A 25941-nucleotide genomic window follows, 5' to 3' on the forward strand; every position below is an offset into this window, starting at 1 on the left:
CCCAAAAGATCTACTAACCACCACATCATGCTCATAAAACGTTATTTGCCCACTGAAATTGTTATGAAAATACCTATTTTGTATTTTATGAGAACATAGGTACCCATTTAGGAGTATGACCTATGTGAAGTAATAGTTATATTCCAGAAAATAGTGGCAGCTGACAGCCTTGCCTAATCTTAGTTGCTTCTTCATGTCATGTGTGGTGCCATTGGCATTAATTCCCAATTTTATAACACATTAGAAACTCTGACAGGCAGGAAAAATGTTATTGTGTAACTTAAGTTTAGAATTTACCTGGATCTCTTTTATTTAGTGATTATAGTATATTTGTTAGTCTTTAAAGGTACATAAATTTCCATGTGCTAGTTATTCCAACTTGACAATGTTGATGAAGAAGAAACAAAACAACCAGATTAAATATAGCAGTAGATGTGAGAAAATGCCAAGGGAAGGAATTCTTGCAACTCCCCAACCCCATTTAAAGAATGTCTGGAAAGAATAATAGCCCATTATCACAAAGAACCATGTAGAAAAGAATTGTGTAAGAGTTGTTCTTGGATCAAACTTCTTCTCATTTTTAAAGGATCTTCTTTGAAGTTTTTTTTTCTTCTCAGTTGTGGGAATAAACCATAGTAAATCACTTTTATAATTAATGGTATCGGCCACAAAATAATACCCACATTTTAAAAACCTTTCTAAACAGGTTTGCTGAGTAAGCTTTTAAAAATCTTAAAAACAACAACAACAACAAAAAACAAACAAACAAAAAAACAGGTTCTGTGAGTTGTGAAAAGATTTTTTTCTCATTCAGTTTGTTTTGTGAGTTATATCAAACTTTTGTTAATTTTTTAAAAAACCTGTTCAATAAAATCAGTAGGATTGAGTTGAAATTTTGACATCTATTTCTTGAGTTTATATATTTGAGTTAAAACTTATATTTTTAACTGGCAAATTTAATCCACTGATATTACCATTGAGGTATAATGCCTATCCTAGATATGTGTAGTATGACTACTTTGAGGTGGATGACAGACAAGTCTAACCTTTTAACGTACAGGTGTTTATTTAAGCAGCTTGAAGTTTTCACTTAAATACTCAAGTAAACATTTTAAAAAATAGTTAAACCATAATGGTCTTGAGAGTTGCCATACTAAATGCTTGCATTTAGTAGTTTTGGATAAATATAACTTTGGATAGATAAAGTCTGTCCCCCAGAAATTTTATCCTTTCTCAAAGTTACCCTTCCACCTTGTATGTCGCCATCCTTGTGCCAGAAGAGAGATCTTTTCCTTGTAAAAGCCCTGCATGGCCTAATATAACAGTCTATTTTTACATCATTATGTTAGTTTCCTAAGGAAAGAATTCTAGTCTGTTTTCTAGACAACAATTTTATATATTTTCATGTATGCAAACATTTACACGTATATTTAATTTTAATTTCAAGAGCTTTTTGTTGTTACTGATTATATGGGGTTGATATATTTTTATATTTCCTTTATTTTGTTCTCAAAATAACAGACTCTTTTAGGAAATTTAATGAAATATATCACTGCATTTGTCATCTAATTTGTCTTTAGGGGACAAATTAAATGATTAATCTAAAAACATTTGTAAAGAGGTGAGAAAAAAGTTAGTAGGTAAGTTCAGATCAAATTGTTTCTGTTTTTCTACACATTGGATATACCAGTACTACATCCTTATTAATACTTATTATAGTGTTATTAGTATTATTATGTTGAACCTTTACTTTTAGCTGTCAAGTCTACTACTATAAAACAGAAGTTTGTGCTGTTAGCTCATAGGTTACAAGAATTTGCTTTAGTACCCAGAAACATTTATTTACTAACTTTTTTATACTAGCGATGTACAAAAATCTTTTAAAGTATGTGCTAGGGGCATTTGCTGGCACACTACAATTCACAAATATATGTAGTATTTCATTATTCATATTTCCTCTGCAAGAGTAGAAGATTACTATTTCTTCTCTTGTTTACTGGATTAGATTTTAAGATTGTTAGTTTTTAATCCTAGGCATTGAATATTAGGTCCAGTATTTAACTCATTTATGACACATTTAATTTTTATGTCCAGTGATATTAAGATGTCCCATAATTTAGTGGCATTCTATCTAAGATCTAAAAATGGGTCTGCATTATACCTGATATGTGGGAGTGGATGGTCATTAGTTTATAATGACAGAACCATGTTGGTGTGAATGCACATTTTTTTCTTCTTATCCCAAGTGAGTTCTTAAGATTACCTCTGTTACAATAAAAGTTCAGATAAGTAGGTTGATTCTTATATGGAAGTTTAGCAAACATTTGTTTTCACCAGAACTGGAAATGCCAGGCCAGTAAACAAAAATGGCAGCTTAAATTGGGCAAATTTGATAAATGCATTAGCATACTTCAGTCTAGTTAAAAGGTTCTCATGCTCTTTCTCTCCTGTTTTTCATTTCCAGTGTTCTATTTAGGTGAGTTTTTGAATTCTGTTTTTTCATTTGAGTTCTCCCTTTCCACTTCATGAATAATTTCCCCACAGAGAATGTCTCATTGTCTTAGAAAATGTCAAGCTTAGGTGCCTATTCAGATGCTCATTGAACACTTGTTTTACTCAAGCTCTTCATATATAAATGTTTATTTTTTCTTTATTGTTGATGTTTTCCATTTGTTTCAAGTAAGCCCTCTGGAGATGATGACAGTATTATGTTGCAGTCTTTTCATTTGCTGTGTGTTATGTAAAGCTTATATTTTATTTTGCTAGACAAAAAGAAGATACATTTGTAAATATGTGATGGTTTTATGTTACTCTCATGATTTTATCTCTTCTCTCCAGCTAGATATAAAGATAATGTTCATCTCTAATGTTTTCCTCCCTTTATAGGGCCAACATTGCCTAGACAAAATTCACAACTACCTGCCCAAGTTCAAAATGGCCCATCCCAAGAAGAATTGGAAATTCAAAGAAGGTAAATTCACTAGTTATTGTTTGTACTATTTATTTCTACTGCAGAAGACCAAACCATGAACATCCTAATACTGAATCTGCTACCTAATCTACTGAAAGTAGATTATGTCTTGTCAGATGTTTGAAAGTCACAACTTTCATTAGTAAGTTTTGGAATCGCTGTTAATAAGTGACTAGATACTTGTTATGCTGAACACAAGATATTATAAAATTTCATACCTGTTTTTTTGTAAATATCACACTTATGGTACATTTAAAATATTTCAGCATATATAACAGCATAAAAACGTCTATGCTTCAAGAAGTCTTATTTTTATTAGTCCTAAAGTAATTGGTAACTAGTGTGGCTTTCACATGACTAATATAGCGGGAAAGTTGAAATAGTGTGGGCTGGTTCTGTAAGGCATTCATCTTCAGATATTGCCATAGGGTTTAGTAGTAGAATACAGAATCATTCTGTTTATTGACTAAGTGCTGATTGAATGAAGTTGATAACATTATGTTCATTTCAATGAAGTCTAGAAATACACTTGAAATTTATAATACAGCCTTGTTTAGCGGTAGTTTTTTCTGAGTTGGCAGAGTCTGAATTATAAGCCAATTTTTAACAAAGTAGTTTTATAAAATTCAGGTACATTCAGTAAGTAAAATTGAGCTAGTCTAACCAAGTATCTCAAATTTTAAATAAAATGAAAACTTTTTAGAGATGCTGATGTTGCTTTTCATCACTAGTAGGTCGTTTCTGTTTTGTTCAGGAGAGTCAATAACCTTTGTTGGTAGATGGACCATTGTATGATGGAGTTTTCCAATTGAGACACGTTTGCTCCATGGCAAGCCAGTGTTTCTAATTGTGACCTTTGATTTGAATTTCATCTTGAAAACATTCTTTGTACTTTCTATGTTGTCTTAATATGTGTCATCTTCCCCTGACTGCCAGTAAAAGTGATTTCTTGTTATGGTTCAGTCAGCTGCTTTGGAGTATAACTACTTAACTCTTGACTAAGGCCCGGTAGGATCTTCCAAAATGAATTTTGTTTTGCCACAGAGCCTATATTCATATATCAGTCAGGTCATTCTAGAAATAGCCTCCAAATTTGGTGAAAATCCATCTACAGTGATGCTGTAACAGATATAAATAAAATTGTTTCTGTAGAAATAAGGTAAGTTTAAAGGATATAATGATTTCAGTTCCATTATGAGAGTTTTTTAAAACATAATAATTCCAAGAATTAGGAATTGTAATGATGCTGTTGTGTGTGTACACACATACAATAAAACAGAAAAGTAATTATTAAACAATGACCATAGTATTATCAAGAGTAACACATTTGTGATGACTAGGAAGAACTGGGAGAGAATGCAAAACAGAGTAGATAATCTCCCATCATTCAGAGTAGGCAAGCAAGTAATTTCTGAGAGTTGGTGGAGGCCAGGATTATACAGGATAGAAACAAACTATTTAAGGTTATTGCTGACTTGTTAAGGTTCACAGATGGATGATCCACTGCACAGAGGGTTGTCAAGAACTCTGAGCTTCTAATTTTGGTTGAAAATGGGTATTGAGTGAATTTGTAGTAATTGTTATGAAAACCCCATGGCTCATGTAGATTATTTCTCCTACCAGAGTGCCAGCCCCAGCCCCAGCAGTGCTTATCTGGACTTGAGGTTTTCCTGTTGTGTACACTACTCATTGTTTAGTTGAAAACTTTAATTTAGTCATTTTGAAGAGTGAAATCCAGACTTCTGAAAAATTGGTATGAATTTAAAAATCAGTTTCTGTTCATAGTCATGCAGAAGATTCTTCTTTCTTCTAGATGCACCTTCCACAAGACACCAGTCAATTTCTTTCCTCTCCCTTCCTTCTCTTTACTCTCCACCCATTTCCTTTTTAATCTTGTGAAATCTTTTTGTTTCCACAAATCTCCCAGACTGACTTCAAGTTTAAATTTCTTCTCCTAGTCCACATCTGCTATTTGTCTGTCTTCCTTTGGTACTTTAGAGTCTCTTCTTGTTGCTAGCTCTTCTCCTTTTCCGTACCTCCTTTTTCTTACAGAAGAGTTTGCACTAGCTATTTGGGTTTTTTCCTTTCTTCACACAGTTTACCCTTTGGAAAATTGATGCTTTGGTTGGATATTGAAGTTTTTTTTTTTAACACTAACTTCTATGCTGATGACTTCCAAATCTATAGCTCCACCTGTAATCCTCCACTTGAGATCCAGACCCATATTTCTAGCTAAATAGAGTAGTGTCATGGATGCTTTTGAGAATTTGGTGAAAGCAGTGGATTACTGCCCCCCCCCCCCCCGCCCTTCAGATAGACATGTAATTACAAAAACTCATGTACTATTTCTGAGTTGCACACCCCCTCAGTTCTAACTATGGATCCTCAATGAGAATTTCTGTTGTAGGGCTCATCCGTTTGGATATCCTACTGACTCCTTAATTTAAACTCATGATTTCATCCTTAGTGTACATTCTTCTCTTTAATATTTCTCCCAAAATTTCAGCTTAGAAACTGTGGAATCATTGTCATTCACTGTATCTATTCAAGTATACCTTGTTATTTTTTTTCTCTGAAATCCTGGTGGATTTATTCTTCTGACATTCTTACTATTAATAGTTTTCTCCAGTATTTATTGTCTTACATACTTCTATAGTTTGCTAGTTGATTATTCTGTTTTTACCCTAGATTCCTATCAGTTGTTCTTACTTTATTACTGCCAGATTAATTTTCCTTTGACTTTTTCAGACCTGGCGTAGAAAATCTCAGCACAGAAGGGCTTACAATGGGGCTGAGGGGACTGCTATACGACTGTGTTCTTCCCTCATTCTAATCCCCAGAGTTAATCAGTTTTAACCATTTCTACTTTTAATACTGCTGGTGACTTCCACCATAAGACTAACCAATATGTTTATATTTCTGTTTATTGACCAACCAAGTTATAGATAGTAGCTATTGACTGTCCACTGTGAAAAATGAAGAATTCTTTACTTCCTTTGCCAATTATTCACAGTCATTATTCTTAGTTCTGTTGTTGGTTTCTTTTTCAAATTGAATCTGTGTCTTGACTTTAGACAATTATCTCTTCACTACTCTTTAAAAGGAATACAGTAGTCCTGCACATTTCCCTGTCCCTCTGCTGTCCCACCATCTGATTTTGGCTGCATATCATTACTCTGTTTTGAAGGTTTATGCATCTGCAGTCTTTCTGTAACTGTCATTAAATCTTTATGTCTGTAGGTGATCTTTTCTACCTTTCTAGAATTCTTTTAAATCTTCCTGGTAGTCTGAGTTTTCACAAAGATGTGGCTAGATATGGTTTTTTTAAAAAAATTTCCCCGCCATTTCTCTAGCTCAATACTTACTGGAATTTTTCCATTTGAAGACTTATCTACAACTTTTTAAATTTTTTTTTTTTTTTTGTCTTTTGTTGTGACCGGTAAGGGGATTGCAACCCTTGGCTTGGTGTCGCCAGCCAGTGAGCGCCCCGGCCATCCCTTTATAGGATCCGAACCCGCGGCGGGAGCGCCACTGCGCTCCCAAGCGCCGCACTCTCCCGAGTGCGCCACGGGGTTGGCCCCAACTTTTTAAATTTTTTAAAAAATTTTATTTCTTTGGCCATCTTGTTCTCTCCACTTTCTCTGTTGTCTTTTTCAGTACTTGGCTTGGGTTTCCTTGTCCATTATGGAGGCAGAGCATCTGTTTATTAATCAGCTTGGTAGTTTTGCTCTGCCCGTTCCTATTCTCTCTGCCTGCCGACCCTCCAGGTCGATCTTTCCCAGGTTCTTCTTCCCAGTCTGCCTCAACCATTTTCAGTAGGTATTGTGGACTATGGATTCCTCTACTGCTCAGTCCAATCACTTCCAGGCACTGTATGCTCCAGGTGCTTAGGGTAGATATATTGGGATGGAGTGGGGTCAGGAGCAAAAGCCTTAACCTGCTCAGACAGTGAACATGGACATAGTATATAGGAGATGATAAGCACTATGAGAAAAGAATAGAGCAAAGGGGATTATATGTTGTGGAGGGACGGGGGCAGTGCTGGTTGTAATTTTAAATAGATTGGTCAGGGCACATCTTATTGAGATGAAACAGTGGAATTAGCCAAGCAGGCATCTGGGTAAGTGCATTCCATGTAGAGGGAGCAGTAAGTGCAAAGGCCTTAAGGCATGATTGTGCTTGTGTGTACAGGGGAGAAGGAGAAGGCCATGGAGGCTAGAGCAGAGAGAACAAGAATAGAAGGGGAGAGTAGTAGGAGACGAGGTCAAGGGTAATGGGGTCAGGTCATGCAGGACCTTGCAGGCTACTGTAAACAATTTAGCTTTTATTCCGAGAGAAATGAGGGACCATCGCACAGTTCTGAGCCTAGGAATGATCTGACTTAACATTTTAACAGAATCATCAGTCTGGCTGCTCTGTTGAGACTGGACTTTAGAGAGACGAATGGAGGCAGGTGCAAGGTTGTGACAGCAGCTCAAGAAGAAATCCAGTGGAGGCTGTTGCAGTAAACTAAGCAGGAAATAATGGTGGTTGCCACCAGGTGATGGAGGTGGTGAGAAGTCAAATTTTCATGTGTGTCCTTGTGGATTGTATGGTGGGGTATGAGAGAAGGAGAGGGGTTGGAGTTTCTAGGCTAAGCTAGTGGGAAGGATGGAGTTGCCATTAACTGAGATGAGTAGAGCAGGTTTTGTTGGGGGATGTCAGAGATGAATTTTGAGGATGGCAAGTTGAGGTGTTTATATGGCATCCACGTAGAGATGTTGAATAGGTATACTGGTCTGTCAGAGACTAGGAAAGATGTCTGGACATATAACTCCTTCCTACTGTTTCTTCCATAAATTTTATGATTATTTGCTCTACTAATGACCACCCTCCTCCATTTAGTACTTTGTCATGGGTTTATTAATTTGCATTTTGTGATGTATGTGGAATTTCAGTAGTGTTTTGGAGGAGAGGAAGATCATTTGACTGCTCAATCTACCAACTTGAATAAGATACCAGACAGACATTCCTGTTTTGTCACCTCCCTGCTCAGCATTCCTTATGGCCACCTCTCCTCATATCCAGTTTAATTCTTTGGCCTGGCATTTAGGAACCCACCCTGTGTGTGTGTCTTTCATCTCTCATGACTGTCTCTGTCTACACTGTGCTCATTTTTCCCTCTGTGCCTGTGTGCGGTGTTTATGTCTTCTGACATGCCATCCCATCTTCTCTCTGTTGTCGTTTTCTGTAGACTCTTTTTCCAGGCACAGTAATATCTTTCTTTTCTGAAGTCCTGTAACTTAATCACATGCTGTTTAACATTTTCTTCTAATTGCTTATTTTATGACAAGTGTTACCTCCACAGTGAACATCATAGGCTATTTTGAGAGTAGGGACCTGAATAAAGTTTCTAATAAAAAGCCAGTAAGTTTCTGGTACTGATTTAATTTACATGTAGGTGTTGGGGCATAAGGCAGAAAATATATGAGTTTGACCTTTAATGTAGTAATTTCCTTCACTTTTGCCTAATTTTTTTACCCCATTCTAAATTCATGGTTTGAAGGAGAAATTATTGACATTTAGCTTATAGATGGCTTAGAGACTTCCCAGATGTTGGTGTAAGATGGAAATAATCAAGACATTCCCTCAGAAAGTTGTTGGGTCAATTAAATGACACAGTACACAGTCATTTCATGCTGCCTAAGCGTTTCTGTCTGTGGTGTTTGAGAGACGGTGGGAGGTTTCACAGAGGAGGTACTCTTTGAGCTGTGCCTGAAGAGGAATTAGGAGATTTTAGTAACAGAAGGGAAAAGCATTCCAGGCAGAAAGAGGCAGCATGTAAAGGGAATGCAAACGATGTGCACCATGAACACTGTCCCTCTCTCCCCTCCAGGACCGATGGTACAGTTAGTTGAGGTTGTGTCCACCCTGTACCGGGCCTCATATGCCATGCTAAGAAGTTGCTTTTTAAAACTCTTTTCCTGAATTTGTCATACAATAAAAAGGCATCTTGCTTTTTATCACTTTCATAATTTCAAGCTATGAGAAAGGTATTTGCCGTTTTCCTTTGACCTATATCCCTTACAATCTGTTACAATCTGTTTTTGCCTATAGTTAAACCATACTCGGAAAAAGAGAGTACAAAAGCCCAAAATATCTACTAAATATTTACATAGACACTGAGTACTGTTATTCACTCTCTCTCAGCTGACAGCAGCACAGGGCTGGATCTAGTTGTGTAGGTTAGAAAACACAGTGGGAGGGGGTGTATAGCAGAGTCTAGTGTGAAGTTTGGTTCCCAGTAGAGATTATATTTCCAGAAACTTATATCATGTGGTTATTTATGTAAAAATCTTTTTTTTTTTTTTTAAACTTGAGTCCATTTTCAGAGGCATAATAAAATACTCTTGGCCAATTTTTATTTCGTAAGTTAAGATTGTCCTGTTAATTTTGGCTATTTAACTGGCTCTTTTCAACACTATTACTGAAAAATGTAATGAAAACCATTATTAATTTGCATTATAAATTCACAGCTGTGAGGGTGTGGGTGAGGTGCCAACTGAAAAGAGAGATTAAGTGGAACATGGCCAAGTTGGTCTCTTTCTCTCACTTCGTTACTAGACACTGGCAGCTAGACCTGCAGAACCCACAAGGTTCCTCTTTGGGAAAATTGCCTCGGCCAAAAGACAGACAGAGATGTTAACACTCAAGGTCCCTGCCAGTGAAGCTCATTGACTTACAGGCATCTGATCATCTTCAGTGTTACTCATAAATATGAATGGACAGCCAAGGATCATCAAACCTTTGAGGACAATTTCTATAACATGAAGGCAGAACAAAATAAACAGAATTAAAATTGGACGAAATAGATGCAATGCAGGGAGCAGGAGGATACCTGAAAATATACTGTGATAGCTTCAGAGAAGTAAGAGAATATATTTCATTTGTGAAACAAAAGTTGGTACTTAATTTAAAAGAATCATTCAGAGAATAAGAAAGTGTACTTGGAGTTAAAAAACAGCATCAATTATTTTTAAGAAGTAGGAGATTTGAGAATTAAGATCAAGGAAATTTCCCAGAAAATAGTCATAAGATGTAGAGATAGTACAACAAAGAAAATAGAAGTCAGAAGATCAGATTAGGAGGCCCAGCATCCGAATAATAGGAGTTCTAGGGGGAAGAAAAACCCCCCAAATGTGAGGAAATTGAATCTGCAAGAGGGGAGGTGGGGTAGCTTCAAAATCCTCAGACAAACGCTTTTCCATCTAAGACTTCCTCTTCTGTGCAGCTTCCAAGGAAGCTATTGGAATGTTTGATCTGTTAAAATGAGAGTAAACCAGGAGTGGTGAAACACACCATGGAGGATCCGGGAAACAAGGGATCCAACTTAGGAAAGAGATAAGGCTGTGCCCACTATGCCTAAGGCAAAAGCAAGACCCCTGCCAGCCGGTGTGCGGGCTCTTGACAGGGTGTTTCTTGAGGGAAGGAAGAACAAAAGGAACAAAAAGCGCTTGATCTCTTGATATGTTTGACCGTATTGAGAGGATGTACAGTTGTGTTGGAGAGTTCGGGGTGAAATAGGGATAGGTATGTAGAAAAAGAATCAAGTGAAGAACAAGTACTAACTTTTAGCACGAGAGTAAGAAATTGTTCTGGAAAGTAAATGTGATCAGCAGTGAATAATAAGATAATTGAATATTGATGTATCCAAAGTAGTGTTATGATTTTATTGGGAGACTGGAGAAGAAAAGCTTTTTGGGGGTAGGGGGTCAGGTGTAGGTGCAGGAATTAAATCGCTTATATAGTAGAAAGTCAGTACATAGCATCTAAATCTGAAAAATCAACAAGTAATAGTTCTGAACGAATTACCGTATTTAGCAACGTGATAAATACCAAGTGTATCCTTATAACACCACAGGTTTGGATCCCTATATGGCCAGCCGCCCCCAAAAAAAGAAACATAATACCAGAGTGTATTCAAAGTAGTTCCTTTGGGGGACCGAAATTAGAAGTGATGAGAGCTGGTAAAAGGATTATGGTTTTGTAATAAGTCATAATACTATTTGACTTTTTAAGCTATATATTATTTTTATAATTTTAATTTTTAATTAGTGTGAAGTTGAGTTGATAAAACAAATGTTTACTTTAGATGTTAAATCTTATTAGTTCAGTACCTTTACTGTACTAAATGATGATACTGTAGTTTTCTGTTCGTATATGTATCCGTTTGTTAAATCAGCTTCTGGTTCCTACTCATTATTAATATTTGGCTTCCTTAGCTATGATGAAAAATACATTCTAAGAACTGTGAGTCAGTTCTACATTAGTCTCAACATAGAACATAATTTAGTTAGTATCTATAAATAGTTTGCAGATCACTGCTACTACCTGAATGTTATAAAAGGGGGGAAATAACCTTAGCACAGAACCGAGAAGTTGTAACAATGAGAGTGTATAGCTCTCCGATTAGCCTTCAGAGGCAGGATGGACCGAAAGTGGACCGCCTTCTGTTGTAAGTATTGGCTCTTGTCTCAGGAGCTCTGTAATATTAAAACTTAACTATCTTGTTAAGTTTTATCCATTTTTCATTTGTTAACTAATAGAGAAGTAAAATGCCCACATTATACAATCAAAAATATATCTGTGTAGTTTTATTTTCTGACAAATGTCAGTAACAAATGTTACCAACTCAGAACATTTTTCCTAGACTGCTCTCCTACTTAATTATGTCAAAATTGAAATCACTATTTACCTAACACTATTCATTATAAGTAAGACTGGATGAAGTGTATTTTGAAATTTTGTTATTTATAATTTACTTGCTTCCAAAACAAAACTTGCGGAGTCACCATAAACTACATACGTGTTTGAGTGTGTATATGAAAAGCTTCATTGTAGGCCGGTACTTTTGTGCGCCTACTTATCTTTGGAAGTACCTCTTTGGGAGAAAAACATATTTTAGTGGTGGGAGCAACTATGTCTGATATTATTTTATAAATGCTTCGGTGCCTATAATTTTGGAGTATAATTGTTTGCAGTATAATTTTATAAGTTTGCAGTAGAATTGTTTCTGGAAAAATTTATGTTGTTTTCTTAGAAACTTCCATGTAAAATGCATGTCTTAACTTAAAGAGAAAGTAGTCTGTCAGAATGTTCTCATAGTTCAGAATTAGTACAGTTGTACTTTGATAAAATCTTCAGACGATTCTATTAATGACTGAAGAAGACAGTTCATGGTAGACAGAACTCTGGAGGAGCAATGTGCATTTCCAGCATGTGAATTGGCAGTGATAATTCTGATAAAAGCAAAGTTTATAAATTTGGAAACTTCCCCCTAAAAAGATACATAAATGTCATGCTTTAGAGATCAAAACATGAAAGTCAGATTTATAAACCATCTGATTTAAGTGGAAATTATTATTATTATTATTATTATTATTATTATTATTATTATTATTATTATTATTATTATTTTGTCTTTTTTGTGACCGGCTACACCACGCTCAGCCAGTGAGTGCACCGGCCATCCCTATATAGGATCCGAACCCGCGGCGGGAGCGCTGCTGCGCTCCCAGCGCCGCACTCTCCCAAGTGCGCCATGTGGTCGGCCCAAAGTTGGAAATTATTCATGCCACTAAAGATTTGTAAGCCAGTGGTTTTCTGCTTGGCACACTTCTTTGGGAAATTTGTTCAGATGGACATCTTTTCAGTGAGCAGGCTAAAAATTAGCTAGAGATGTTTAATACATTCCCTTCTTTCAGAACAAGAAAATACTCTTACAGTCAGTAGGCTCTCCTGCAGCTGCGTGAACCGCCTGCTTGAATCATCTTTCACTGAACTTGGAAATGTTCTCTGGCATTTTGCTCTTTTCCTTTATCAGTAGACACTGTTTATCTTTTATATACTGAAAACCCTAGGATATTATGCATGTAGAAGTCAGAACACCCTAGTTGTAAAGGCCATTGTTCAGTAATTCTTTCAGACTCTCTTCACTCATAGTTGGCCTTCTACCTGTGGCTTAGGCTTTTTTTTTTTTTTTGAGTTAAAACCATTGTATTGCTTAGGGAAACAGCCATTAACTCGGAAGTAAAGAAATGAAACATAGTTATAGAATACTGTGTGGTTCACCTGTGAGCAATATTTACATTATTATATTAATAATGTAAACCCTGAATATCGAGTTAACCAAAAATCACTGTTTTCCCATGGCTGTATGGGGAGAAGCTTGTGTGTGGTGCGGGAATGTGGGAGGCATCTTCCCATTGGAAAGTAGATATCTAGAGTTAAAACATAAGAAACAACTAAACGAGTAGGAAACATGGGTGGGAAGGTTGGGGCAGTCAACTGCTGGTTTTTATTATAAGCTTTAAAAACTGTGTACTTTTATATTTAATAAAAATAAAAGAGGTGACACAAAAATGTAAAAAGACCTAAAAACTTGGATCTTTTCATCATATATTTCTTGGTATAACTACTGTGCTCTAAAGTTAAATACTTTCCCTTGGGTTCTGTATTCAAATATATTCTAATTAGGATAATATGGGTGTATCTTTTACCCCTTGTGTACAATAGATTGCTGAGAGTATTGCATTTAAAATGGCCCTTATTTTTTGATATGTATTGAATGTTTAAAATTTAATACAACCCCAACCTGAGTTTGTTCATTGGATGTAGGTTATTTAAAAAAACAAAAACAAAAAACTTCTCTTTAATTTTTTATTACTATTTTGGGGGGTGGGGAGCGCAGCTGGCTGGTATGTGTATTGAACCCTGGACATTGGTACACCACACGCTAACCAACTGCACTAACTGGCCACTCCCCAGTCTAATTTATTATTAAAAACATTCTTCAGAATACTTGCCCTCATCCCTGCAGTGGTGTTGTCATCCCTGAAAAACTTTGGCAGGTAGTAATTTATCAAATGGCATGATGAAGTCAGTACTGTATCACCAAAATCAGATTTATTGGTAGTTGTTAGTATCTTAAACTACTCATAATAAGCACTACCATAGGTTTCTTCTGTTCTTTTCTTGCAGTCATTGTTAACTACGGTGATATGTCCAGAGAGAGGCTGTGTGTTTTTGTGAGAGACGTAGGGTTAATTTACTTGTCAAATGAGCCCTTTCTTTTGTTTTTTTTACCCAGCTTAGGGAACAGGGAGGGGGAGAGATTTGTAAAACTTTTACGGGTGTATTGATACTGCTTGGAGAAGCAAAGGACAGCTTACTTGTTCTGTCATTTAGCTTTGCTTCTAATCAGAACCCAACCAGTTTATTAGCCAGCCCAGAGAAAGTCCCAATTTGAAATTTCCAGGTAATGATAATTATCACAGCTCACATTTATTGAGTGCTCTTACCCTCCAGGTAGTTTTTAAAGAACTTTTAAGGTGTTATGTCATTTAATCTTCCCCACAATGTTATCAAATATGTATAAGATGAGGATAATTAATGTGCGTGTGTGTGTAGTTTTTTTTACGGTGGGTTAATTGGCGTGACTTTTCCTGAAGACAGTTTGGCACCATGTATTAAAAATTCTTAAGAAATTTATACCTTTTTACCTGGCAAATCTCTATGTCACTATTGATCCAATAGAAGCAGTTGGAAAATGATTCAAAGATGAAGATGTTTATTGCAGTAATGGCATAACTTGTATCCTGTTACAGGACACTGCTTAATCTGTGGACAGCTAAACAGTAGAATATTACGCGCTCATGGAAAATAAAAATGCCAAACTAAGTGCCTTAGGGTAACTTTCACAATGTATTAAGTGAGAGAAAAAGCAGATTTCAGAGTAGTAGGGAAATATGATTCCATTTTTTTTGGTTTTTAAAGTTCCTGTGTGTATTTTTAGGTGAGGAAAGGTCTGGAAGTATCTGTACACCAAAATGTTAATTACAGTTGCCTTTGGATGTGAGATTTCAATGATTTAAAGTTTATTTCTTTCTTGACTGTTTTCTTCATTCAGAAAACGTTTATTGACCTGTTGTAGCCAGCCATTGTATTTTTTGAAATGATAATGTTTTACTTGTACAATTAAAATTTGATGTTATATTTTAGGAAGGAAATTGTAGTTTTACAAGTTTATTCATTAAATGATTAAAATAATGACTTTTGGTCATTAGTAGTATATATTCAGTTATTTGGAAAATATTTGCAGCACTTCATTCATGAAAATTACAGAATAAAATGAGACAGTGTAATGTGCTGAAGCATTCAACCAATATGATGCTAATAAGAGAAATGGTTTTCATTTGTATGAAACGTAAGTCATCTCTGTTAAAGTAATCTTTGTTCATATAGGAGGAGAGATATGGATTGCATGTTCTACATGGTTTTTATTTGAATCAGAAATAAAGTTTACTGAGGTGCATTGTGAAAAGAATAGCTTTTTAACCATGAGTAGCCATAGATGCATATTTTTAATTTAAAAAAATTTTTTTTCTAATTTCAGGCAACTACAAGAACAGCAACGACAAAAGGAGCTGGAGCGGGAAAGGCTGGAGAGAGAAAGAATGGAAAGAGAAAGGTTGGAGAGAGAGAGGTTAGAAAGGGAACGGCTGGAACAGGAGCAGCTGGAGCGAGAGAGACAAGAAAGGGAAAGGCAGGAACGCCTGGAGCGGGAGCGGCAGGAGAGGGAGCGACAAGAGCAGCTGGAGAGGGAGCAGCTGGAATGGGAGAGAGAGCGCAGAGTATCAAACGCTGGTAAGATTACAAGCTCCCCTTGTTCTTGCATCTGAGTTTGGATAGTGTCTTGTGCAGTCAGATATTAGAAGATTTCACACTCGAGATGCTTGGGATTAAGCAATAAGACTTGACATTATGAATACTGCAGCAATTACTACTTTAACATTTTCTTTTTATTTCTCTCTGTATTGCTTTTGTTGCTTGGAGACTTAAAGAAATTTTTATTCTGACATTCTAATTCTTCTAACTCTCTATAAATTGGCTATAAAATGTAAGCGTATTTTTATGGGAAATTTTTTATATTGGATGATCTTGTACTATTTTTCCCTCATGACATTGCTTAAATTGTCTCAAATTCTTATAGTACTATTGAGCAAGAAATTTGCTTGATTGTATTCTCAAGTTTTTGAAGGAAGAATTAAAGCACTAGTTGAAAAATATTCTCTAACTGCCCAGCTGTGTAAATATATTTTCTAGGGAGCTGGCCAGTTAGCTCAGTTGGTTAGAGCGAGGTGCTGATAACACCAAGGTCAAAGGTTCCAATCCCCATATGGGCCAGTCTGCCCCCAATTTATGTATATGTAGTATGTATACATATATAAATATTTTTTCTAGGATTATGAAAAATTAGTGAAAATTACTAAATCTGATGGAATTTATTGAGAGACACAAAAGTTAAGATGTGGCCGAAAGTTTGAGGTATTTGAACATTCATTAAAATGATTAATTATAGGATTTACGAAGTTTTATTCCTTATGTCTTATATTAAAAGTCTCCATGTGGGTTGATTAAATATTGGTTGGTTGGTTGGTTGGTTGGTTGGTTGGTTGGTTGGTTGATTGTTTAAGTTAAATGATGTGTTTTTGACTGCCTAATTATTTTCTGGAATTATGGCCAACAAAACTTCCACAAATAAGTGTTGAATAGAGGTTCCTCGCCCTTGGTAGTAAATGTTTTCCCAGTTTTGCTATTTGTTGTTTAAAAAAAAAACCAACTAAGTTTATTCTGTTTATGGTCCCATTCATGTAATTTTAATATCCTTTTAGAGGACTGAATAATAAAAATTAAGACTACTACTACCCTTTTCTGATAAAGGATAAATCAATTTAATTTATTAATTCACTTATTAGATACAGAGAGAACTTGTTTCTTTTTGTCCTCTTCTGGATCTTGAAATGTATTTACAAGTTAGAATATTCTCAGGTGTAAACAGTAATTTGCAGGTGTGCCTGATTGTCTGGAACTAACTGTAGTCTACGTTTATACATTTTGTCTGATGCTGGTTTTGTGGCTTCACTAGCTCCCTTTTTCTCTCTCCTTTTTATCCTGTCTTTTGCTGCTGCTTTCCACCTTCTGTCCAGCTCCATCTTCAGACAGCTCCCTGTATAGCGCTCCACTTCCAGAGTATTCCAGTTGCCAGCCTCCTTCAGCACCTCCTCCTTCATACGCTAAAGTCATCTCAGCTCCGGTGTCAGAGGCCACTCCTGATTATGCTCTAGTGACTGCTTTGCCACCTACTTCCACACCCCCTACACCACCACTGCGACACTCAGCGACACGTTTTGCAACATCTTTAGGTTCAGCCTTCCACCCCGTTCTTCCCCATTATGCTACAGTTCCTCGTCCTCCGAACAAAAACTCTCAGCCTTCTTCTCCTGTGAACACACCCTCTTCTCAGCCTCCAGCTACGAAGCCCTGTGCCTGGTCTACTTCCAATTTCTCGCCCCTCCCTCCGTCTCCTCCAATAATGATTAGCAGCCCCCCAGGCAAAGCTACTGGTCCAAGGCCTGTCCTCCCTGTTTGTGTTTCTTCTCCTGTGCCCCAAATGCCCCCGTCACCGACGGCACCCAGTGGGCTGCTCGACTCTGTAGCATATCCAGTGTCTCCACCGCCTACCTCAGGGCCAGCACCTCCGCCGCCGCCTCCTCCACTGCCTTCCCTCGTACCCCTCTCACACTGTGGACCTCAGGCTTCTCCTCCTCCAGGCACCCCTATTGCCTCAACTCCCTCATCCAAGCCTAGTGTTCTCCCTTCTCCCTCTGCAGCTGCCCCTGCCTCTGTTGAGACTCCTCTAAACTCTGTGCTGGGAGACTCCTCTGCTTCTGAGCCAGGCTTGCAGGCAGCCTCTCAGTCGGCCGAGACTCCAGCCCAGCAGGGTAAGGCTTTCGTTATTGGTCCTAACAGCTAGTCACTGGAAGACATTATATGGCATCAACTTTAATTGCCTAGAAGAGATAGTTGAACATCTGTGTGTCATTGTGCCATGTTTTTTTTAATTTAAAAAGTTAACATATAAAACATTTAAATAAATAAAATTTTATTTTCTGTTGGATTAATTGCATTTGGAGGATCAATATGGGGAATTTTCCATATTGAACTAGGTTTTACTATCTTCTGCAGTACCATAGTTAAAGGTATTTTCTAGTAGTATTTAAAGGTCCCCATAATACATTTCTTTTAAATTTAGTGAAATTTAAAACAAAAACTTTACCTGACACATTCAGTCTACCACACAATAAATACATGATCTAAATTGTTTTCCTTTAATTTCTGAGAGACTTAGAGATCTATTTAGTGCCCTACTGTAGTCATTAGATGCATCATCCTGGAGTTTTTTCTGGAACAGTTCTCACTTTGGGCCCTATTTCTTTTTGGCCTCTCCTATACTGGGCTTCCCATATTAGACTTCAGGATGGCCCTGTGGGGCATCCTGACTTTGCAGGAAGGGTAGAGAGGATGGCAGGCTTGGTATGCCCTAAAGGGTTCTATGGTCAAAATTACAAGTAGTAGTGGGCTGGAGGAATAATTGAGAGAAAACAGCATCCTCTGTAGGTATTCCCCTCCTCGCCCTTAACAGACGCGCCTCGCTGTCATGGTAGCAAGGAAGGGAGGATGTAATCTCTAAGTATGGATTATTTGTAAGTAGAGAAGGGTTCTGTAAGTAAATAAGAAGATGCTTAGCAACCTTTTATTGTTTTTCCCTGTAATCCTATTTTTAAAAAACTTAGGACTTAGCGAAGATTACAGGAGGGAAGCTGAAAACAAATTTGTACTTAAAGAAACAAGTGTTATAGTCTGGGTTTAAAAGTACTGCTATTAAAAAATCTTAGTTCCTGAGATAAACTAATAAGACTTGTAATTGCTGTGTATATATTTTTGTTGTTGTTGACTTATCAAATTTGCTTAAAAGTTGAGTCAAAATTGAAGTATTTGCAAGTTAGTATCACTGTGATAGTTATACTGTACAAGAGAGGCGCAGCCAGCCTGACAAGGTTAAACCACCTACCTGTCCTCACAGCTGTAACAACCTGTAGAAGATGGACAGCCTATTATCACTCTACACATTTTTGAGCAACTTGTTTTCTGCCTATGTAACTGCTCAAGCTGAAAATTTTGTACCCAGTGTGCAAATGGCATTGTATTTATCTGATAACCACCCCCCTTTTAAGCCTTAAAGAAGGGGATACCTACTAGTTCAGCATTCTGATATTAAATAAACTCTCACTCCTTTTGTGATTCTGCAAGATTTGGACATTTCTCCTCTTAGTCACAATCTTGTAGGCTAAAACAACTCGGCATTTTAAATTCTATATTATTTAATTATTTCTGAGAGTTATAAGGATTGATTTTATACTAGTAAATTCTTTTACTTTAGTTATTCTCAACCCAGGCTACACATTGGATTTAAATGTGAAATATTTTTAAGATACTGAAGCCTGGGACCCACCCCTTCTTCCCATTCTTAGCAGACACTTTGGCTATCTGTAAACAACTAAACGTGTGTCTTCACTGTTGTAGAATTTATTATCTCAACAATTAAGGTTTATACAGATTGTTTTGCATCTGTTACTTCAAATAGTTCTAACTGCCATCATATGTACTAGTTTGATTTTTCAGGGATGCTTACCTCTCTCACATTTTACCAAGTACTTATTTTGTTTGTTTACCAAATCCCCATGGAAAAAAATCTAATTAGATGATCCATTGCATAGTTTTATTACTAAAGCTCTAACATTAAAGTGATTATGTATACTTTGGCTTTACTTTTTAGTATCTTTTTAAGAAACTGATCTAGACTTTAAACATTATGATAAATTAAACTCATTGATATGTAGTAAATGTTTGAGTCAATTTAATTTAGCTTGGCATTCTGCATATCTTTCCACATAAAATAATATTACTTAGCTCTATTGTTGATGGTCTTACTTAACATTTCTTTCTCTCAGGCACTGTCTTGGGATCACCTGCACCTCCACCCCCTCCACCACTCCCACCAGGTCCTATCCAGGCTTCAGTAGCACTCCCTCCTCCCCCAGGACCCCCTCCACCACCTCCACTTCCATCATCTGGGCCTCCACTGCTGCCTCCACCCCCTCTTCCTAATCAAGTACCCTCTCTTCCTCCACCACCTCCGGCCCCTCCACTCCCTGCATCCGGATTTTTTTTGGGATCCATGTCGGAAGACAATCGCCCTTTAACTGGACTTGCAGCTGCAATTGCTGGAGCAAAACTTAGGAAAGTGTCACGGGTAAATACATTTCCATATTTTTGTATTTTTCATATATGTCTTAATCTTTCTAAATACTTAAAATGTTGAATTTATTATTTTCTAATTTTATGAACCCTTTTGTTATTAACTTCATTGATTTAAAAAATTGAAAATTTGGGGCTGGCCGATTAGCTCAGTTGGTTAGAACACAGCCTTGTAATGCACAGTGTCAAGGGTTTGGATCCCTGTACTGGCCAGCTGCCAAAAAAGTTTTTAAAAATTAAAAATTTAAACTTACAGAAAAGGTGCAAAAATAGTATAAAGAATTTCTGTAACCTCATCACCTAGATGAACCAGTTAACATTTTACCCATATTTGCCTAATTATTCTTTGTATAGGTTTTCTTCTATATACATACACACTTTTTGTCTGAATGATTTGAGAGTAAGTCAGAGACATCATGCCCCTATTTCCCTAAATATCTCAGTGTGCATTTTGTAAGAACAAAGACATTCACCTACATTACCGTAGAATAATTATCAAAATCAGGAAATTTAACATTGGTAGAATACTGTAATCTACAAATATATTCAAACTTCATATATTATCCAATAATGTCTTTTTTGGTAATTTTTTTTCTAGTCCAGGATCATCTGTTGCATTTGTTTGTAATGTCTTTTTAGTTTACTTTTAATCTGTGACAATTCTTCAATCTTTCATGATATTAACATTCCTAAAGATTGTAGATTGTCTTTCAGATTGGCTTAGCTAATGTTTCTTCAAGATTAGATTCAGGTTATACACTTTTGGAGCAGGAATACAGCCGGCCTTCTGTATCTGTGGGTTCCACATTCATGTATTCAACCGGTCACTAATTAAAAATATATTGGTGGGAAAAAAGAAATCCACAAAGTTCAGAAAGCAAAACTTGAACTTGCCGAATACTACTATGAATCCATGTAAGTGAAATGATGTGTAGGCTTTCTATTAGGTATTATAAGTAATCTAGAGATGCTTTAACGTATATGGGAGAATGTACATAGGTTACATGCAAATACTATGCCATATTATATTATAAAGGGCTTGAGCATCTGCGGATTTTGGCATCCGCGGGTGGTCCTAGAACCAATCTGCCATGAATACGAGGAGCAACTGTACCTCCAAAGCAAAGTTGTGTCCTAAGTATATCACACAAAGAGACGTGTGATATCATTTCATCCCATTATCATTATTTTTTGATAAATCTCCCATTGATACATAAAGAAATCAATGTTTTTCATTCTTTTGGTTCTTAAGGAGGTTTCAAAAATAGTATTTGGATATTTTTTGAAATTAATGCTGATGTACTCTTCTGTTTTGAATGTAATGTATTGATAAACTTACAGTTTATCTAACACAGGAATTTTTTAATGTATGTATATTCTCATTAAGATGGAGGATGCCCCTTTTCCAAGTGGAGGGAATACCATTGGTGTGAACTCGGCCTCATCTAAAACAGATACGGGTCGTGGAAATGGACCCCTTCCTTTAGGGGGTAGTGGTTTAATGGAAGAAATGAGTGCCCTGCTGGCCAGGAGGTGAGAAGTTTCACTACAGTGGACTTGTTCAGAATTGAGGGGATTTTGTTAGTTTTATTCCATATACAATATAAGTAGTTGCAGTTCTTCCCTCTTAAAGAAGTAGTTTTTAAGCTGTGAGTTAAAAGATTTTTTAAAAAACCAGATTTGTCTTCTTTCTAGGAGAAGAATTGCTGAAAAGGGATCAACTATAGAAACAGAACAGAAAGAGGACAAAAGTGTAAGTGAATATAGGTAGTTCACCTTAAAACATAAAATTCAAGCACAGGTCATTCAGGTAATCGTGTCAAAGATTATTTGATTTGAATTTAATCAGTTTGAACTTAATATTTGCTTATTTTTAACATTCAGCTGTTAAGAATGGCTTGTTTTGAATGTTATTTATAAGTTTTTAATGGTATTCTTAGTAAAATGAGTTGAATGTGTGGAGTTGTGGGAAAAGTACTAAAGTTTAAATCTGTAGAGTTTAATTCTGTTTCTTAGCCTACCTTTAAATGAATGAATGACCTTTTACCAGTTTTTTCATATTGTAGGATCTCCATTTCCTTGTATTAATTTAAAATGAAGGAATGCAACTAAATTGGGGCCGACCCTGTGGCGCACTCGGGAGAGTGCGGCGCTGGGAGCGCAGTGACGCTCCCGCCGCGGGTTCGGATCCTATATAGGAATGGCCGATGCACTCACTGGCTGAGCACAGTCACGAAAAAGACAAAAAAAAAAAAAAGAAAGAAAGAAAGAAAAGAAATTAAATCAACGGTTTTTATATGTTTCCCCTAGGGGCCCTGTGGTTACTAGCTGTGCCTCTTCCAACCACGTGTGACTTTCATGCCCCCTCCCCAGTTCAGCTGGGTAAACTCTGCTTTATCTGCTCTGTGTATTGGTGTTTAACACATAACATGATTGCTTTCCCTGCAGCATTTGGCCTTTGATGCCATTTCTGAAACATATCTCTTCTGCCTGGCTTCGTAGCATTGGCTAGTGCAAGTTCTCAGTGAGAACACGTCAGGAAGGGAGCTGGGGGGGACGTCTGAAGGGGGAAATATTGGGAAGGAAGAGAAGGAGGAAGTCTAGGCTGAACTGGAAGGGAGAAAAGATGGATGAAGGAAAAAGTGGGGAGTGAGTGGCAGAAGGAATATTGGAAGTGGAAGTGTACTTGCGTGCAGCAGCAGGTTTCTACTAGATGTGATATTAATGTTTATGTTTCTGTATATTTAGGAAGATTCAGAGCCTGTAACTTGTAAGGCCTCTTCAACAAGTATACCTGGTAAGTTCAACAGAAATATTTTAACCTTTGTAAGCTTTCTCTAAATATTCCCAAATTAAAAATTCCTCCCTTTCCCATGCTTGGACCAAGTGACTGCTTGTTCACTAAAATATTGAAGTTCATTGTTCACACTTGAAATCATTTGGTGTTTTTCTTTTGCTTTTTGTAATCGCAGAAGCTGCTTTCTGCCATTGGGAGATCTTTTAAAACTCAAAGTTTTTTTCTCATGACTGTCTTTGAAAACCATAATTTTGACACATTCTTGGAGTGTATGTTAATAATTTGAGGATATTCACTAAAATGGGAAATACATTATTAGATGAAAGATAAGTATTTTTCATAATTGATTCTTAAAGGTAAAAATTAAATGAGCATGTTAGCAGCACTGCAGTCTATTTCAAAACATTCTCAAATTGAGACAGTTGTCTTTTTAACCATTAATTTGGGTGATAATATTAAGGAAACAAAACTTCTAATTTGTAAGGTAAAAAAAAATCTCCTTAAAGCTTTTGGGAAACATTCTTAAATTCATTGAAAATTTCTGACATTGAGAGCTCTTGGGCATAGGATATATTACTTAGCATAATGACAAAATACGTTTTCTTGGAAGTATTTAATGAATTTTATATCCAAGATGAGAATATGAGATCATTATATATCATTTCTTTATATTTGACTAAAGATTAAGAGCTGGACTATCTATTCACCTCCTTATCTGTTTTGGAATGAAGTGAGAAATTTGATGAATTAGTATCTAGAATGGTTTATAGGAAAATCATTATAGAGAAATGTCTATATTAATTTCCATGTATTTTGATGTAGAGACTACAAGCTGCCTTCGAAATTCCTTTTTTGGGGGGGACCCCCAAAAAAAGAATTGGCTGAAAGAGGGGGACAGTACAGAGATCTGAACCCTTGACCTTGGTGTTACAACACCGCACTCCAACCAACTGAGCTAACCGCAGCCAGCCCTAGAATTCCATTTTTAAAGAGCCATACTCCTGGTGTTTTGTGTGCGTGTGCCTGTGCGCACGTGTGTGTGCGCGTGCGTGTAAAACCCATCCCCTCCAAAAAAAAAAAAAAAAAAAAAACCCTCATTTTCATTATTGAATGGTAACTATTCATTCAGTAGTCTGATTGCTATATTAAAATTAACTTTGTGATTTTGTGAATTGCTTTTCCTCTGAATAAAACTCAGTTTATGTTATCTTCAGGAAAAATCCACTGGTTGTGACCCATTTATTTTAGCTTTATCTTTCCTATAAGCCAAGATTAATTATATATGCTGTTATTAGGACCATAGATATTTTAGAACTGAACCATACTTTAGGGTCACAGAACCTTTAGAATACAAGAAGGACTATAGATCCTCTCCCCAGAGGGGATCATATTTTTATACAAATTTGCTCATAATTTCAAAATGTTCATGAATTCCCTGAAGGCTATCCATGGACCCCAAGTTAAGACTCCCTTATATGAAAAAGTAAAGAACAGGTTTTGTGTGTGTGCCATATATATATGGAAAATTAAGAATTCATTCAGAAGGGCTAGAGGCTTCTTTTTTCACTTGTTTCATTTAATTTTTTTAATTGGTGTTGTGTCAGACACTTGATAGGCCAAAAAGAAGTGAAGGGTAAAGGTCTTGATCACAAAAACTCGAAGTCCAGCTGGGAAGGTGAGACCAACACAAGGGAAAGGCAACATTTTACATTCACGTGTTGAATACTAAACCATGTGTCAGAGAAGAGGCGATTATATATGGAGTCATTTGGGTCATCTTTGTGGAGAAAAGTAACATTTTACTGTGCCTTAAGGAGTATTTCGTTTGCCTGAAAGAGGGGGACAGGGTGATATTTCAGGACGTAAATTTAGCATGAGCAGAGGTACGGAGTTGGGGATGAGCAGGAAGAGACTAGGAAACAGTGAATAGATGTGCCCAACTAGAATGAACAGTTCTTTTTGAGGAGTATTGGAAAAAAGGGTTAGAAAAGTGAGTTAGAAACTAAAAGGTTGAGAGCCTTTTATGAAAAGATCAGAAGTTCAGACTTGACTTTGCAAGTATTGAGTTGACATTTAGTTAGCTGAAACTGTTTTAGGCGCATTAAAATGGCCCTTGTGGGCAGTATGACTTGGAAGTCTTGGGGGACCGAGGTAGGGAAACCTATAGCGTGGCAGTAAAGACCCTCTGGAGAGATGCAGCCTCGACCCTTAGAGAGATGGCCGTGCTCCCTCTGTTCCTGCAGAGCCAGACTCAACGGTTCTTCCTTACAACCAGACGGGCCCTTTTCAGATTAAAAGATGGTTCTGGTTTGGCTGATTGAGAAAGGACCTCAACCAGCTTTTAAAAAGTAGCACTCACGAATCTTACCCACTTTGGAATTACTTCCTCACTTTTCCATCTCTTTGATGACAATGTCCTGATGACTATTCTGCTCCCTGCCCAGTCTCCCTCAGTTTCATTCAGGACTTGCCTCTTTCCGCATACTTTAGCTGGTGTATGTTGGATGTGTTTCTGCTTGTGTCTGTCCTGGATCCCATCTGATGATTTGATTGATGTTCCCTGGCCAACTCTGGAACTTGCCACCACTGTGTCTGGCAGTCATTGAGAGAACATGCTAGCTGTTCGAATACAAAACAATCAGTAAAAAAGTATGATAAAAAGGGAAGGAAATGATGATTGATTGAGGAGGAAGCAAGATTCATGATGACTTTAAGGTTTCACGCTGAGCTGCCTGCATACAGAAATCTAGAGCCAAAAGCAGTGCTTCCTGGGAGAGTTTTGAGTTTAGTTTTGTGTATGTGTAGTTTGAAGAGAGTATAAGCTACCTGAGAGTGTGCAGAAGCTAGCTGAAGGGCTACGTTGGATTTCAGAGAAGTTTCTTAGTTAAAACTATACGGCGAGATTACAGCTCGTAGATAGATTTGATTTTCTGCATGGTGCAAGTGCTTTCCTCCATGACAAGATTCTAGTTCT

At 36.9% G+C, this 25941-nt stretch overlaps 1 protein-coding gene across 4 annotated transcripts in view; it reads left to right on the forward strand.

Annotated features, from left to right (window-relative positions):
- ENAH (ENAH actin regulator) overlaps positions 1-25941 on the forward strand; it is a 147510-nt gene that overhangs the window by 106851 nt on the left and 14718 nt on the right. For 2 of the 4 annotated variants that reach the window (XM_063082871.1, XM_063082870.1), the window contains exons 4-10: positions 2887-2971; positions 15405-15655; positions 16999-17793; positions 19864-20165; positions 21558-21703; positions 21866-21923; positions 22919-22967. In XM_063082871.1, coding sequence (XP_062938941.1) covers positions 2887-2971; positions 15405-15655; positions 16999-17793; positions 19864-20165; positions 21558-21703; positions 21866-21923; positions 22919-22967 — 1686 coding nt within the window. The remainder of the gene's footprint in view (positions 1-2886; positions 2972-15404; positions 15656-16998; positions 17794-19863; positions 20166-21557; positions 21704-21865; positions 21924-22918; positions 22968-25941) is intronic. The other 2 variants (XM_063082873.1, XM_063082872.1) reach the window with 1 other exon arrangement.

Source organism: Cynocephalus volans, chromosome 18 (genome assembly GCF_027409185.1).
Source record: "Cynocephalus volans isolate mCynVol1 chromosome 18, mCynVol1.pri, whole genome shotgun sequence".
Lineage (NCBI taxonomy): Eukaryota > Metazoa > Chordata > Mammalia > Dermoptera > Cynocephalidae > Cynocephalus > Cynocephalus volans.